Here is a 17,904-nt window from a genome sequence, read left to right as displayed (position 1 = left end):
ATAATACTGGGGCTGGAAAAAATATCAACTGAGATCCAAAACCAAGGAAAGGTCCCTAGCAGCAATAATCAAAACTGTGCCACCAAAGAAACAGAAAAATGTTGGTTAGTTTAAAGGAATTTGATTTGGTTAATCTTTTATTAATGCACTTAGAGATTTTACAAAATCGATTGCAAGTAGCACCCACTTCCACAACCTTAAACATGTCCTTGCAAAATTCTTAAGTCGTAGGGATAAGTACATTGATTATTTATGTTGAGATGAACACAACAATAAGGTCTCATATAAAGTAGAAAAATTCATTTCAGAGTATAAATGCTCATTTGAGAAGATGATAGAAAAACCATGATAAACGAAAAAAGAAGAAGAAGGTAATGGCCTTAAATTCTCATTTCGCCTACATTCCTTCAATTGAGGAATGAAAAAATAGTGTCTTTCTTGGCTTAGTAATTGGAGTAATTTTAGGAGGCCTACTTGTGTCCTACTAAGAATGATGATTGTGCTTTTCTGTAATAAATATAAATGGTCATGGAACTCGACATTCGTTGGTTAATTGAGATATAGATAATATGATCCTTTCTCCATTTATTATAGTGTGTCACTATATCAAGCTAATTTTATTTTTATTTTATTTTTCTCATTGTAGTTGTTGCTTAATTTTTTATTTTTTTTTTTAAATTTTTTCTAAAAAACAAAAATAGAAAGAAAGACAGAAAAAAAAAAAAAAAAAATTTGTGAAGAAAATCTAATTAGACCTTCAAGAAAGAAAATAATTTCCTTTCTCAACAATCAGCAAAATTGCATATTAGGTTAACTCCAATCTTATAAAAGAGCATAGCCATGAATAAGAATTGCCAAAAGAGCATAATACCTTTTTTTTTTTTTTTTTTTTTTGACATGTCCACACAAGGGAAGAGGGAAGGGGGATTCGAACATGTGACCACCGATTTATGAGGCGTGGTCCACAGTCGATTTCGCTACCACTTGGCGACAAAAGAGCATAATACTTGCACAAAAAACAAAAATAGAAATAAAAAAAGAATTATAAAGAGAGGCTATGGAGAGTAAAATCACTAACGTGACACCTGAAGTAGAAGTTGCAGCATGTGAGTTGCCTGCTAGATTGTCCAAGTCCTGCAAAACACACAAAAGCCAAAGCAAAAGGAACTCCTTCAATATGCCAAGCAGGTCAAGAATTTATTAGTTTTCATTGCTGATGAATTTATGCCACCAAAATCGTAAAGCATAAAACTATATATAAGAGCACAAACAAGACCCTAAAAAATAAAGCAATAGTAATTTCAAAGGGGTAACAAAATCGGATTTGAAAAAGAGATAAGTAAATCCACACCTTAATTACATTATTCTCTTCATACGAATTCTAAGTGCCAGGTGTTGAAGAATGTCGCTTTTGTTGTGGGTAAAATTTGGATTCCAAGTTGCCATCATCATTCATCATCATCATCACGGCATCTATTTGAAGGTTGGATTAAATCTATCACTTTTTCTTCATGCTTTTGTACCAAATGGAATCTGCAACTTCTAAAGAACACTGACGTTGAATGTTTCACAGATATAAAATTCAAACCTGTATGATACTGGAAAATACTTAAGCAAATTTGAAGATTATCTCCTCTCTTTAGCTTAACATCTTCTGGAAGAACATAGGAATGCAACCATACTTGATCGTAGCACAATGATCCATAGCAAGTTTTATGGTAATCTCCATGAGGACAATAGATTTCATTACCATCACTGTAGACTCCAACAATAATTGCAACTTGATCATGAGGATGTTCTTCATCTTGTCCACCCTCTGCTATTATGTTATCCTGTATATCCACTCATTCAAAATGAGTAATTTGGAATGCCTTAAAGTGACTGATGATCACATTCTCAAAATGAATGTTTATGTTATATTTATATTTACATATTACCCTTACTTCTTCATAAAAGAAAAGGCAAGATACTAATAAAATTGTAAAAATTGACAAAGGTTGTATGTATGTATTGTTAAGACCAACCTTCTCACTTTAAATAGCAAGAACTATGCATTTGCAAAATTTTCGATTATGAAGCTGTAGGACATTCCCTAAAAGTTTTGTATTTAAATTCTTGTAAAATGTTTTTTTTTTTTGTTTTTTTGGGTAGTTTGTTTTGAGAAATGTGTTTTTACCCAAAAAAAAAAAAAAAAAAAATTCCAAGAATTATATTTAAACTTTTTATAAAGTTTAGTATAATTTTTAATTAGAATTTCTCAAGGTGGGATTAACCTTACATGTTCTCCTTCTATTGTGAACATCACAATTTTTACATGAATATTCAACCCTTGAAGTCAGATAACCATCTAACCTGAAGCAATATTGTTATTTTGTAAAATATATATTTTCCTAGTAACTTAACTCATGAAAAAGAAACGAATGTAAAATTTAAAGGGATTTTTAACATAATTCTTACCATATTTTCTTCTAGAACATGACAAACATCTTCATGAAACCATAATCTACTGTGCTTGCTAGGTTCTTCCGGCGATTCATGTTGAACAATTTCTCTACCCATTTCTTGCAGCAACTCATGTATCACCAATGATTTATCCGAAAACTCAGTTATGAGACATTTATCTTTTAGCTCTTCGATGCCACTATATGAGTGAAAACCACAACTATCTACTATTTTTGTGACATATTCTACATTCTCTCCTTTGAAGAAACATGCGATGTCAAGGAAAATATTCTTTGCATTTTCATCTAATCCATCAAAACTTATTCGAAGTCTTTTTTGAATATCATCATGAGGAATTATTTTGTACTTGTCCAATTTACTTTTCCAATAAAAGATACCTTTACCTTTTAGACTCGAGCCTAGCACTTGCAAAGCTAGTGGCAATCCTCCAGCATAACACACTACATTGTTTGTGACTTTCACATAATCATCATCAGGTCTATCTCTATTAAAGGCATGCCAACTAAAGAGCTTATGAGCTTTTAAGTAACCCAATTCCTTCACCTCGTAGGTTAAAACTTGATGTTTAGTTAGTAAATGCTTATCTCTTGTTGTTATGATGATTCTACTTCTTAAACCAAACCAATTGCCTTTTCCAACTATCTTTTCTAATTGGTCTGAATGATCCACATCATCAAGAACTAGAAGTATCCTTATTAAGCAAAGCCTTTGTTGTATCAAAGTAATTCCTTGATCAACATTGTCAACCATTTGACTTGAACCTCCTAGGATTTTAGAAATGAGTTTAATTTGCAAATGGATCAGGCCCTTTTTGTTGGAAGTTTCTCTAATGTTTTCAAGAAAACAACTATCTTCAAAATGAGAAGCAATCGAGTTGTAGATGGCTTTGGCAAGAGTTGTCTTACCAATCCCGCCAGTTCTGAAGATCCCTATCATGCATTTGCTGTCATTATTCTCTATATCTAAAAGCAACTTCATATCCTGTACACGAGACTTTATTCCAATTGGATATTGGGCAACTTAAAAGTATGTATTATTAACTAATTTTGAATTCCCTTGTTTGATGATTTCGTCAATAAATTCTGGTTCATTCCTACCGATACAAAAAGATAACAAAACATACTAACTAATGAGTTACCTTCGGATAAAAAGAAGAGAAATTATGTATTAAAAAAAGTTGGAAGAGAAAGAAAAGTTAGTGATACATAACTATGAGGGGGCTTGTTATGCACCATAGCACTGTTCATACTTTTTGTAAAATAATAATAATAATAATAATAATAATAATTGGTATAGAAAAGTGAAAAAGTGGAATTGAAAAGTAGAAAATTTTGTTTTGTAGTAATTTTTTTTATTTGAATAGTAGTAAAAAATAAATGATGTGATATAAAAATAAAAATGTTTTAATGTTTATTTTTTTGAAAAAAGGAAGTGAATAGTATTTAGGGGTGGGGAGGAGTTTGACAAACAACCCCGATATGTGCGCAACAATTGGAAAGTTCATTTTCCATTTTTTTTTTGAAGTCATGAAAAAGTTATCTAAGCAAATTATCCCATCTAAAACAAAAGAATCAGCTGAGTTTAATTAATTTTAGAACAAAGATTATTTAAAAGGTGAATTACAAGTAGACATTTTTAAATGTAAAATAGTTCACATGCATGCATTGAAACATGTGTATATGAGATGTACCATAATTAGAAGAAAAAAGAACAATATAGAAGGAAGACAGCGAAGGTGGTTAGAAATACTTGTTTCCCAAATACATCCTGGATAAATTGGCCACTTCTTTTAGGGCTCTCTTCCACCCCTCCACCTTCATTTCATAATTGGTGAACTTTTTTGCAAGTTCAGTGAATGCTTCTCCAACCCTATTGGTTTGATGCCGTACTTCCGAAGGATTTATGTCATAGAATAGTGGTAGAACTAGTATCTCCCTTGCCTTTCTGCACTCGAGGATCTTCATCAGCTCGTCCAAGCACCATCGGGACTGTTAGTTCTTGTGTTGGCTTAATTCAGTTCCAAAATGCAGAGGCTACTATTTATGGCCTCAAACACTGATATAGAATGCTCAGAATCCAATCTCTACCGTTCATAATGTAGATTCATGTGTTATGAACGTCCCTGCAAAATTTCAGCTCAATCGGACCACAAACGCCCATCGACCGGAGTTGTTGATCAAGGTTGGATAGCATTTCCAAAATGCTGTTTCACCCAATGCATGCCCTGTTTGGACAGGACTCCCCCATGTTCGGACCGCATTTCCAGAAACCCTATTTTTGCTCCGCAAGGCCGTGTCTGGGCAGCTTAGTAACCTGTTCGGACACCCCATACTTACTATGCCCAAAACCGTGTTTTTAGTGGGCCCAGGTCTAATGTTTGATGTACTGATATATATACATCATTATAGAAGAGAGAGGCACGAAATTTCGCTCCTAGAGAGTTCGTCGGAGGCTGTGCTAAGAGAGATCATATGTGGTGAGTGTTCAATTAAATCTCTTAGAGTTTTAGTTATTCCTTTGATAAATCTGTAGTTGAGAAGTCTATCGGAAGGGTCTGGTAAAGGAGAATCTTGTTGAAAAAAATTGTGAGCAAGGAGACGAGTTGTAGGCTTGTTGATCTTATAGAGCCAAGGTCTGGCAAAGGGTTTTAAGTGTTCCTAGTGTCTGTAGTCTCTGGATAATCTTTTGATTGTGATTTTCTGGGTTTGGCTGCCTCGGAAAGGTTTTACTTTTATATCGGTTTCTAAAAGGTTTCCTCTTCGTAACCAAAATATCTGTGTCTGCCTCTTTATTGCTTTATATAATTTAGGTGATTAAATTGTTTATTGCTTCATAGTATTAATTCTGCATAAATTGTAATAAACAAGTTTTTGGAGTCGGCATAGCGTTTTTCAATTGGTATCAGAGCGGGTTCACTCTGTTTGGCTTAAATTCCTGAATGAGATCCTTGACACTTTTTTACTATGAATACATCTCAGTCCCTTGTCATTGACTCTTTTGATTTTGATGATCTTGACGATGTGTACAAGATGCTCTCTAATGAGTATAGTCAACTGTACTACAGATACAAAAAGATTTGTAAGAATTTTAAAACTATAGAACAAGAAAAAGAGTCTTTGACGAATGAATTGTCTAAATCATATGCCTTGATTGATTCTTTAAATTCTAAGATGTCTGTGCTTGTTAAAAAGAATATATCACTTGAGAATGATTTGAAAGAACTCTCACAAAAATTCTCTAGTGATAATCTGAAAAGTTTTTTTTTTGTGTTGATAACAAGCATAGTATGATTGTTGATAATGGTGTTTACTTTACTTCGCATGCTTATAAATCTGAAAGAAAAACCTTATTTGTTAAGCCTGTGAATTTTAAAGAAGTCAAGGGTAATACAGTCTGTTTGGATAAGGGCAAAACCTCTTGTTTGAATAATTGTGTGAAGCCCAAATCAAAGACTTCTTCTAAGAAACAAACTCAAGCTAAGTTTGTTCCGACATGCCACCATTGTGGGATTATTGGTCACATTAGACCAAACTGGTTTCAGTTTAAATCCCAAAGACTTTGGAAAAACTTGTCTTCTCCTAAGAAAGAAAAATGTGATATAGAGTCGGGTTTGCCTAGATCAAAGTCTAAATATATCCCTCCTCATAAAAGACAACCTTCTCAAAGGTTTGTTCCCACCTGTTATCATTGTGGCAAAGTTGGTCGTATTCGATCAAATTGTTTTAAATTGAGACCCTATGTGCATCATAAATCTAGTCCTAAGATTGTTCAAGAGTGGGTTAGGAAGGATTATAAAATTCACCCATTGAGGGGGAGTGGTAGTGATCTCACCTAGAGTTTGGGTGAGTCAATAACAAGCCTAGGATTGAGTGTTTTGCCTATTTTTGAATATCCTAGAGCATGTTATTTTTCTATGCTTTGCATTTTTTTTTGTTTTTGCTTTCTTGTTTATGCAGTGAATTGTTTTTGTTGTTACACTTTTTGTTTGAAGAGTGTATACATAGTTGTTTTGAGATTCTTGTTATGAGGTAGATTCATAAAGGATTTTTTAAGAAATTCATATATTATGATCTTTGAAGAGCCTATAGATGAGGTGTAGTGTGCGGACCACCAAGATTTTGTCTACTTGCTAATCAAGTGTTCATGAATGTGTAATGTCTTGTGAAGACCAAGAAGTAGTTATTCAACCAAATCATTATTTTGTAGTGGGACCTATAAGATGTGATGAAAGTTTAATGCTAAAGGACATTCATGTATTGCCTGTTGTAATCTCAATTGAAGCATGTTGTTTTTTTTTGCACTACATATTTGTTTGTTTTGCATTTGTTTTCATTTGTGTGCATTTCTTTTGTGAAAAATTTCAAAAACACAAAACTATGTTTGATTGTTTTCTTTTCTTTCTTTTGTCTTATGCACCTAGATAGTCCATTAATTTCTCATGTTGCTTTTTATGGATTTAATTCCTTGCGTTTTGGAATGTTCTTAATATGCATGAAATGAAAATTTGTGTCAATGGACTTGTTTTTGTGGTTATCTAAAGCTTGAGCTTATGTAGTACATTTTGCCTATGCTTTATCTCTTGTGCACATTTAAGCTTAAATTGAGGTTTTGTTTCACTTTATTTGTGAGGTCTGTTAGGCAACCATATGAGGTTTTTGACCATATTTTTCAAATTGACCATATACTAGTTGAACACAGGGCTTAAAAATTCTTGCTTTCTCTTTTGTGATAAGCCCCAAAAGTTTAAGGACACTTTCTCAAAGAGAAAACTAAACAAAATAGTGAAACAAATAAAATCAAAAGATTATATTCCAAAAGGAATTTATTTCATTGTGTCAAACTTGTGCAAACTGTTTTACAAAGAGAAATGTATAGGATGAGAGTGGCTAGGCCCTAGTATGATAAGGTTTGACTTTTGATATGATATACTGGTCAAAACCTCATGGTGGTGAAACTTTCTCCTCATTTTGTAAGTTAAAATTTTTTCTCTTTGGATGGCTTACACACACACCACAAAAGCTAGGGTTGAATGGAACATTTTTCTTTGCTTGAGTTAAGCAATATGAGTTTCGTGCCATTTGTAGCCTCATATATATTTTGCATATTTTGAGCATGTTTGGGATATTCATTGTGCAATACATGAGTCATCGATGTGTATATCATGTGTATTCATTTGACTTTTGAGGGGGAGAAACATGTTTTACTTTTCTAGTTTCTTAGTGATAATTGAGTCATACATTAAGGGAGAGTTTTGCTAATGTTTCTTTATGATCTTGCATTCTACATCATTTTTTTTTCATGAGTTTTATTTATGTATTCTTGTTCCACATATGCCTTGATGTATTTTGTGAAGTGTTTCAGGAAACATGAAGACCTTTTGTCATTTTACGACAAAAAGGGGGAGTAAATATGGGGAGATGATGGGATTGGCTCGGCATTTTGGTTTTGTCACCAAATTGCCAAAGGGGGAGTTTGTTAGTTTTTGTGTTGGCTTAATTCAGTTCCAAAATGAAGATGCTACTGCTCATGGGCTCAAACACTGACATAGAATGCTCAGAATCCAATCTCCACCGTTCATAATGTAGATTCATGTGTTATGAATGTCCCTGCAAAATTTCAGCTCAATCGGACCAAAAATGCCCATCGATCAGAGTTGTTGATCAAGGCTGGACAGCATTTCCAAAATGCTGTTCCACCCATTGCATGCCCTGTTCAGACAAGCCTTCCCCGTGTCTTGACCGCATTTCTAGAAACCATATTTTTGCTCCGCAAGGCCGTGTCCGGACAGCCCATTAACCTGTCCGGATACCCTGTACCTATTATGCCCAAAAACGTGTTTTTAGTGGGCCTAGGTCTAGGGTTTGATGTACTGATATATATACATTATTATAGAAGAGAGAGGCATGAATATTCACCCCCAAAGAGTTCGTCGGAGGCTGTGCTAAGAGAGATCATATGTGGTGAGCGTTCAATTCAATCTCTTAGAGTTTTAGTTGTTCCTTTGATAAATTTGTAGTTGAGAAGTCTATCGGAAGGGTCCGGTAAAGGAGAATCACGTTGAAGAAGATTGTGAGCATGGAGACGAGTTGTAGGCTTGTCAATCTTACAGAACCAAGGTCTTACAAAGGGTTGTAAGTGTTCCTAGTGTTTGTAATCTCTAGATAATCTTTTGATAGTGATTTCCTGGGTTTGGCTGCCCCGAAGAGGTTTTACTTTTAGATCGGTTTTTAAAAGGTTTCCTCTTCGTAATCAAATATATCTGTGTCTGCCTCTTTCTTGCTTTATATATTTTGGGTGATTGAATTGTTTATTGCTTCATAGTATTAATTTTGCGTAAATTGTGATAAACAAGTTTTTGGAGTAGGCATAGCATTTTTCAGGGATGATGCGTAGTTTTTAGAGAGTACAATGATTGAAATCTTTGACTTTTCAATGGCTTTGACAAGTGCCGGTGAAATTTCCACTTTGCTTCAAAGTTTGTCATCCATGAAGGTGTTGATTCCTTTTCAACGTAAATATGTGTATAGATGAGCAGTGAAAGTTTTACGAGTATCATCGCCTCTAAAACTCAAGAATACATCCCATTGAAATATGGAAGAAGCGAATGACGAAGATGCTGTGTGGAAGGCGATGGACGAAGTTGCAAGAGTACTAGTTAGTAGAGAAAATTGAGAGAGAATTGTAGAACCGCTAGCTATACCTCCCTAATTATGCAAGTTTGTCAAGATAATAATGCAAGTTGTCACATGCTCGCGACACGTCAAATTAAAGAAAAATGAGAAACTTGTCGGCAACGGCAACAAGCTTATAAAGATGGACTTTGACCAGCTTTATGGGAGTTTTCTGCTGCAAATGACAAACCCACTACATTAAAGAGAAACAACTTGAACTGTGCACACAACCACATACAGGCTAATTGTTGGGTTGTTGACTATTTTTGGAGGGGCCATTAGCCAAACATATAAGACTTATTTTTTTTTTTTTCCCAGCTTTAGTTGGGGCCATCGCTCTTATTGGTCTCCACGTGGCTTCGTCACTTCTTAAAACTCTTCATGTGAGCATAAATGACACAACTCTCCACCTTCATTTTTGGTCTAAACTTATTATAGAAAACCCTGCAAATGCATAGAAAGCCCTCTAAATGGAGGATTGAGATCCCTTAGAATTCTTTTGAAATTTGATATTCTCAAATTTATAAAAAATAGCTGTTCATTTCATCTAAATGTCTAAAGTAAGCCATGTTTTAGCATTTAATGAGAAAACATGACTTATTTTAGACGTTTAGATGAGATGAATGGCTGAGAATCTTAAATTTAAAAGGAATTCTAGGGGATCTCAATCCCCAAATGTCATATTAGTACTAATAATAATACAACACATTTTTCTTATAATAAAAAAAGAAAAAACAAAAAAAAAATATAAAAAATATAAAAATATAAAATCAAAATAATATTTATAGGGTTTGGTTGGACCACTCCAAATTGGCCAACGAGGTAGCTGAACCACCCCTAAGGATTTAGGATGGTTGGGCATGGTTTTTGTCAAAATTTCAAATAAAAGTTCAAGATAGGGAGTTATTTGTCATTTATACTTTTCGTATTGAGTCTTAAGTAATTTTTTGGGAAAACTTCACTTAACCCCCTTCAATTGTCATCACTTTTGCAATGTCCCCATAAAGTTTAATTTCTCATAATTTAGTGTATCTATCTTTCAATTGTTTGCAATCTCACCCATCCACTAAATTTTTCCAATATACTCCATTTTGTTTTAGGAAAAATAAGAAAAGAAAAAAATTACAAAGATTAAGGAGGTTGTTCGCATTTAACAGCGTGTAAAAAAATTTAAATATTTTTTTCTAAAAAGGAGTATGTTGTTGGGATTTAATGGAAAATCCCAACAAAATCTATTGGTGATTTTAAAAGAAACATTTTAAAAGCCATTGGTGAATTAATATTGACTTTAAATCTAGAGATTATCATTATTGACTTTTAATCTATTGGTGATTTTAAAAGTCACATCACAGTTGGGAGGACACTAGGAGAACACTTGAAGAACATATAGCATTTCCTTTTGTATTATTATATTTTTTCAAAGTCCACCTTGTGGGCATGAGGGAAGAAGGAAACATAATGAAGAGAAGAGGAGACGTAAGGAAAGACTTGTGTGTTTTGTTTGTAACTTCCATTTGGAGAATTGGGTCTGTTGTCTATTCAAGCGTACGTGGACGGAAATGGCCGAGCAAAGCATTTGAGAGAATTACCTGACCTCCCTCGACTCTATTAACCATCATCATATGATTGCCATAAGTACTGAGAAAGAGAAAAAGATGGTAACTACAACTAAGGAAATTACTTGTGTAATGAAATCATATGAGCAAATCATGTTTAGGTTTAAAGTGTAGAAGACAAAAAACAGAAAAGCAAGTAATATGGTATTTAATGCTGTCAAAGGAAACGTTCACACTAATGCAAACAAAGGAAATATTCATTTATTCTTGTTAATTTCTCTTTAATATATATTTGGTGTATATAAGTGTGTCAGTGATTTTTTTTTTTTTTTTGAAAAGAATTACATCATCTTTGATTCTTTATTCATATAAAAAAATAAGAGCATGACGCCCTAACAAAACTAGGTCACTGATACATCTTGAAATTTTTTCAATCCAAACCTGATCTATACTTTGGTAGACAACCAATTTGACTAGTTCATGGGCAGCAACATTTGTCTCCCTTTTTATATGAACAATTTGCCACTTTGAACATCTTTGATATCAGCCAGATTCCACAATGTGGCCATATCTTCTCTAGTTTTGTCTCTTAACATTGATTGCGTTCACTATCGTGGGGGGCTTTCTAGCATGGATAGAAAGGCTCACCATTCCTTTTTTTTTTTTTTTCTTTTTTCATCCTGTCCTGCAATCTTCTTATATACTTCATATGATGGCACTGCCCCTTTTGCTACAATATTAGGGTCTAAAAAATCCCCCACCATGAACTAGCATGTTCTGGCGAAACCAAATTTTTCTAGAAATTACAACAAAGAGCTCAAATTCTTCAATGGAACATTCAGATTGTAATGCCTCCACAAGCTGCTTGAAATCAAATTCTTCCCTTGAATTGGGGTCCTTTTGTAGTGGTCCTAATTAAACCGAGTGAAAATGACAATTCATATAAGAAAGTTGGTTGATCTTTTCCATGGCAATGAGCTCAACTTAACAAAAAACGGGGATGAATGAAAGAACATACAAACCAAGGTTTACTTACACATTTAGAAATTGAAAGAAGGTTTACTCAATTATGTTTGCATTGATCAGTGAGGATCTTCTACAAAACCATGGCCTACTTTTCCTTCCCTTTTTCAACCGCTACATCACCATGGTTGCCTCATGGCTGGACTGAATATTGCACAATCTTCTCTTGCTGCTTTGAGTATTATTAAAGGTATGATATTTAACACAAATCTGTGCATTTGTTTATAAGCTTATAAACAAGATTTGCAATGACTTTAGTTGTAGTATCTCTTGGATGACAACTCTTTTTGGATATTGAATTTTGGTTAAGATCACAAATACTGGATTTTGTTTTTCTTTATAAATTGAATAAAGATTATCTAGATTCGTTAAACATTATAAATATTATTTAATTAAAAGTTTAGATTTAACTGACTCAACATATATATAACCTTCTTATTTTTTATAGATGAGATATAGTACATGGAAAACATAAGGAAACTAGGAAAAAAATAAATAAAAAGACTCCGAACACACCTATAATTGTTAAGAATTAGGCTATTTAATAGGAACACATTTTGCATTATTTCTAACAATAGTGAGGTTGACTATATAGGTGTTTACCAAATAATGTGTTAGGGGTGAACACCAATTTCAGATGCTTAGCGGATTTAATCTACCCCTCTTTGTGCATATTAAATAGTAACACGGTAGCAAAATAATAATCAGGCAAACCCACAAGCAAGGCACCAAGATTTTTACGTGGAAAACCCTCAAATGCAAAGGTAAAAACCACGGGACCTAGTCCAATTAAATCTTCCACTATCAACAATAATGAGTTTACAATTGTCTTGCCTTGAGAAATATCTAGAGGTTATCACCACATCAAGAGTACATGCATTCTTGGATTAAACATAAATTCATCACCCAAAAGTGTATTCCAACAAGAATAAAGAAAGATCTCACCAAGTAGGTATTAGCAACCAAGCGATTGGACAGGAATTCCAATGATCGACACCAGTCAATACGTAGCACTCATCGTCAGGAGCAACACTCTAAAATTGCATCAAGATCAGACCACAAAAGAACCTCCAATCTTTGACGGATGTGAATAGTCTAAACCCCTTTTTTTTTCTCCTTTTTCTTTTTCTTTCTCTCCCTACGCAGCACTCTTACTTTTCTTCTCCTTATTTTTCTCTTCTTTTTGTCTCTTATAAACACACGTATAGTGTGTTAGAATTCTACTACAAACAAAACTCTTTGTTTTGTTGTAGTCCATGTGGTCCCCACATAAGAGGGGCCACCCAACAACTCTCGCCAAAGCCACCTACAACTCAATTGCCACACAGTTTGAAGGTAGTTGTTTTCTTGAAAACACTAGAGAAACTTCTGGCCAAATGCACGGTTTAATCCGTTTGTAAAATAAACTTCTTTCTAAGATCCTAGGTGATGTAAGTCTAATGATTAACAATCTTGATCAACGAATTACTTTGATACAATATAGGCTTTGCTGGTTGAGGGTATTGGTACTTCTAGTTCTTGATGATGTGGATCAATTAGTTCAATTAGAAATTTTAGCTGGAAAAGGTAATTGGTTTGGCTTAGGAAGTAAAATTATCATAACAACAAGAGATAAAGATTTACTTCGTGCACACGGAGTTGATTCAGTATACCAGGTGAATAAGTTGGATCACAATGAAGCACTTCAACTCTTCAGTCGAAATGCATTTAAAAGTGGCAAACCTAACAATGATTTTATGGAACTCACAGAACATGTAATAGGTTATGCAAGGGGCCTTCCACATGCTTTAGTATTGCAAGGTTCAAATCTATCTAGTAAAAGCTTGCATGAATGGAAAAGTGCATTGAATAGGTATAAAAGCATTCCTAATAAAAAAAACATTCACTGTATACTTAGAATAAGTTATGTGGGTTGGAGGACAATGTGAAAGATATTTTCCTTGACATTGCATATTTTTTCAAAGAAGAAAAGTAGGTAATGTCAGGAAAATACTAGACAAGGGTGATTTCCTTTCAGATTATGGTATAAAAGTGCTTGTGGATAACTCTCTCACATCTATTGATGAGTTTGAGAGATTAACTATACATGACTTGCTATAAGAAGTGGGTAGAGAAATTGTTTGACAAGAATCACCCAAAGAACCCGGCAAACGTAGTAGGTTGTAGTTTCATAAAGATATTCGTCATGTCCTAGAAAAAAGTATGCTAAGACTTAATGTTAAAAAACTTTTATAATTTACAATAGTTTCTTTTTCATAAGTAACAATTTGCTCCCTGCAGTCAAATTCGATCAAAACACTTGACGGATTCCGTTAGTGTGCCACATGAGAGCCAATAAAATGACGACATGTGTCACTATATATATTCCAATAATAAAATGAGTAATTTGTTAATAATTTGTTAGAAACATCTTTATGAAACTACAACCTACTACGTTTGCCAGGTTCTTTGGGTGATTCTTGTCGAACAATTTCTCTTCCCACTTCTTGTAGCGAATCATGCATAGTTAATCTCTCAAACTCATCAATAGATATGAGAGACTTATCCACAGGCACTTTTATACCATAATCTGAAAAGAAATCACCCTTGTCTAGTATTTTCCTTGCATTTCCTACTTTTTCTCCTTTAAAAAATATGCAATGTCAAGGAAAATATCTTTCACAATATCCTCCAACCCATCATAACTTATTCTAAGTATATCGTGAATTTTTTTTTATTATGAATGCTTTTATACCTCTCCAATGCACTTTTCCATTCATGCAAGCTTTTACTAGATAGATCCAAACCCAGCAATACTAAAGCCAGTGGAAGGCCCCTGGCATCACTAGATAGATCCGAACCCATCATAACTTATTCTAAATATCTCATGAATATTTTTTATTTGGAATGCTTTTATACCTTTCCAATGCACTTTTCCATCCATGAATTTTATCAAATTATTTCAGAGTGGTGGATTAGTGATTCAAAAGAAGATGAAGAAAAAAAAAATTGAAAAAAAAAAAAAGATCTAAAGAAAAGATTGAAAGAGAAGAAGAAGAAAAAAACAACGGTTGGTGCTAAGGTCGAAGGTATACTATGGGAAAAAAATATAAGTGCTTTATTGAAAGAAAATTGGAGAGAGAAATTAATTGAACATACAAAAGAAGCCGAAGTCCCATTTATCTTGAAATACTTCTCACTTTTACCATCACCTTTTTGCTATTTATTTCCCTTTTCTTTAACCCTATGTTATGTCCCAATAAAAGTCCTTATTTGATCTTAAGGAGTGTATGGTTCAGGCATGTTCATGACTAATCAATGAGTGTGGTGTAAATTATTTTCGGCATCCTTTCATGGGGCTACTTGTTCTTTCTTCATTAAGCATTTTTCATATGATTTATATGTGAGATATTTGCCTTTGCTTACATTATTCCACTCACATATTCTTGAGAGTGTTACACCTATTTCTGAGTGATTTTAATTGTTGAGTGTTAACACTGGTAAGGCTTGAATCAAAACATACTTTCCAATAGAAATTCTATTTCATGTTTATTTGGACACTGAGAGAGTGTTTGCGTTAGCTATAATATTCATTCACTTTGAGTTATGCAGGAACAGGAAATTTCTTTAGTAGTTGTTGGTATTTTGACTTTTTCTTTCCTTGAGTACTTGTTCTTATGCTTTGTTTTGAATTGCTGGAGACTGGGGATGAGCATAATAGCTTAAATTAAAGTGTCTATTAAAATAAACTTTATCCAACCTTATTTCAAATTAATTCTTGCATTTTATATTTAATTGTGGAATAATATTTAATTATTAAATGTGAGCTTCAAATGATATTATAATGCAAGTTATTGCCTCTTATAGCAAAAAAAAATAAAAAAAATAAAAAATAAAAAATAAAAGAAAAGAAAGCCGAAGGAGACTTTTCTAATGAATTTGCAAAGCCATGCGTTGGTGGGAACTAGCCAAACAAAGACGAAGAAAGAAGACTTAAAAGGAGAAAAACTAACGTGGGGCCCGCAATAAAATAAGAAAACAAAAGAAATTGGACACCGCATGCGACACAAAAGGTCAAGACTGACTACAAATCCCCTATAGAAGGATTCTTATTATTTTGAAAAGGAGAAGAGCCACAGCGCCGGTTTTGGTTGAGAGAAGAGGGCATACTGCACAAAAGAAAAGAAAATAACAAAGCAGAGGGCTTCATGCGACTATTGTTGAGTATTTAGGGATTTATTCTTAATATTGAAGTTATTTCTTTTCTATGTCTTTTTATTTATACATTGTTAAGTATTTTAATATTATGAGTAGCTAAGCCTCTAGCTAAGGCTAGGGGTGAAGCCTGGTATTTTTATTAATTGTTCTTCATAGATTAAAGACTAAATTTTGGGGATGCTTTTTAATTTGAGAATAATTGCACGTGACAAGTTTATTTTGACTCATTATGATTTTTGTTTATATCAAATGCTTTCTTTGTTTGATTTGTTATGATTGAAAAATATATTGAATGCTTAATTTATTGTCACATTGTTATTAAAAAAATCAAATTCTCAACAAATCCTTGTTCGAAACCTTGCAAGACGACTGTGCAGAGTGGCCGAAAATGACGCCATTGAAGTTACCATGCACTGTTCGAAGAATTAGATCGTGCTGCCTCTTGCCGACACAATGATCCAATTACCTCGATCATTGCACCAAACCACAGATCTGCCGCCTCCAAGTTCAATCCACCGAGAACGCTGCCACCTGAGCCCTGACGTGTTGCAGTTCTATTTTTGTGATGCATACACTCCACGTGCAGCCTTCTCCTTGGCGCGTCAGCCATGAGCTGGTAGAGCTTCTCTAGACCCTTCGCCATGTGGCATTCAACCCTAGCATTATGGCAATTATAGGCCACATTAGCCCTAGAGTAGTGTCAACCCTAGTGCCACGTCAGCACCTACGCAACGTCAACGCTTCTACCACATCAGCACACTGCCATGCCAGCACTTTGTCAAGCCTGATTTGACCATTGACTTTGACCACATTGTTTGATGGTTGAATATTGACTTTGACTGTTCTTGCAAGGGTTGGCAAGGTGTTTTCTACTTATCTTTTCGTCCTGATTTCATATGGCACAAAACGTGATTCTTTATCATGTTCATGCTATATTGGACGGCACAAACTATACTCTAGTTGGCACAAATTACACTCTGATTTTGCATTGGAAATCTCTAGATGACACAAATCTCTAGATGCCTAGTCCCAATCTATGAATAGTTTTCTTAAAGGTTGCAAGCTTTTGTTTTATGGGACAAGGGATGCCAAAGAGCCCATTAAAGGCACTACTTAAATTGATGAAGCTTTCCTTACTCACCTCATTGATTGGGATAGCAATCATCATCAGATTTTGACGTGGTTCCACAACACCACTATTCCATCCTATTTCCGTGCTATTTGGTAGTTTTGATGAAGGTAAGGGTGCTTTCAATATGAGAAAGCTAGTGTCCCTCTATATTTCTCAATAGTTTACTAAAGGCAATTACAGACCAAACAGTCATAACATAAAAAAACCTTAAAACATTTGTTAATAATCAAATGGTCAAACTATAATAAAAACTTGTTAAAGACTGATGGTCAAAACCGCAAAAACCAATTAAATTGATTTAGTTTTTTGTCCTAAAAATAACGATCAAGCTTTAATGTCTAACGGTAAATTTTTTTGAAGAATTAGTAAACCAACTGCTTAAAAAAATAAAGTTTGTAACATATGTTACAAAACTTTGGCTCTTTCTCATAAAACTTTTTGACTTTATCCCAGGAGGAGGTTATTCTCTTAACCGTAAATATTCCTTGTGTTCTTTAAGTGATTGAGGCCCTTGGCTTAGGCCCAATCCATTCAGCCCCAATTGTGGGCTTCTGGGCCTGCAATAGCTACTTGGGCTGGCCAAGTGGCTAATGGGTATTGTTGTCCAGTGCAGGTTTTGCATCATCTCTAGCAATGCATCCATGCTATAAAAACTAGAGTTAAGTATTTTTTAGTACCTCGGTTTGTACTTTTTTTTTTCCTCTAGGTTTCCAAAATAGTCAAATCTAGTACCTCACCTATGGGAAAATACAAAATCGACACCTCGTTAATCTTTCACGTGTCACTCTTATAATATGCCATGTTTCCTAAAAATAAAAAATAAAAAATAATAAACCGAGGTACTTTTTTAATGTGTAAAAGG

General features: G+C 34.0%; 1 protein-coding gene across 1 annotated transcript; it reads right to left on the bottom strand.

The window, feature by feature from the left end:
- Positions 1–1,448: 1,448 nt before the first annotated feature.
- Positions 1,449–3,441, bottom strand: LOC132185196 (disease resistance protein RUN1-like). The gene is made up of 3 exons (XM_059599001.1): positions 2,841–3,441; positions 2,458–2,699; positions 1,449–1,832 (listed from the first exon to the last, which is right to left on the bottom strand). The coding sequence occupies exons 1-3, from the start codon at positions 3,439–3,441 to the stop codon at positions 1,449–1,451; spliced, it is 1,227 nt and encodes a 408-aa protein (XP_059454984.1).
- Between the last annotated feature and the right edge of the window lie 14,463 nt (positions 3,442–17,904).

Source organism: Corylus avellana, chromosome ca6, assembly GCF_901000735.1.
Source record: "Corylus avellana chromosome ca6, CavTom2PMs-1.0".
NCBI classification, from domain to species: domain Eukaryota; kingdom Viridiplantae; phylum Streptophyta; class Magnoliopsida; order Fagales; family Betulaceae; genus Corylus; species Corylus avellana.
Note: the sequence above shows the minus strand (reverse complement) of the source record. Positions and strands in the feature narration are given on the sequence as shown.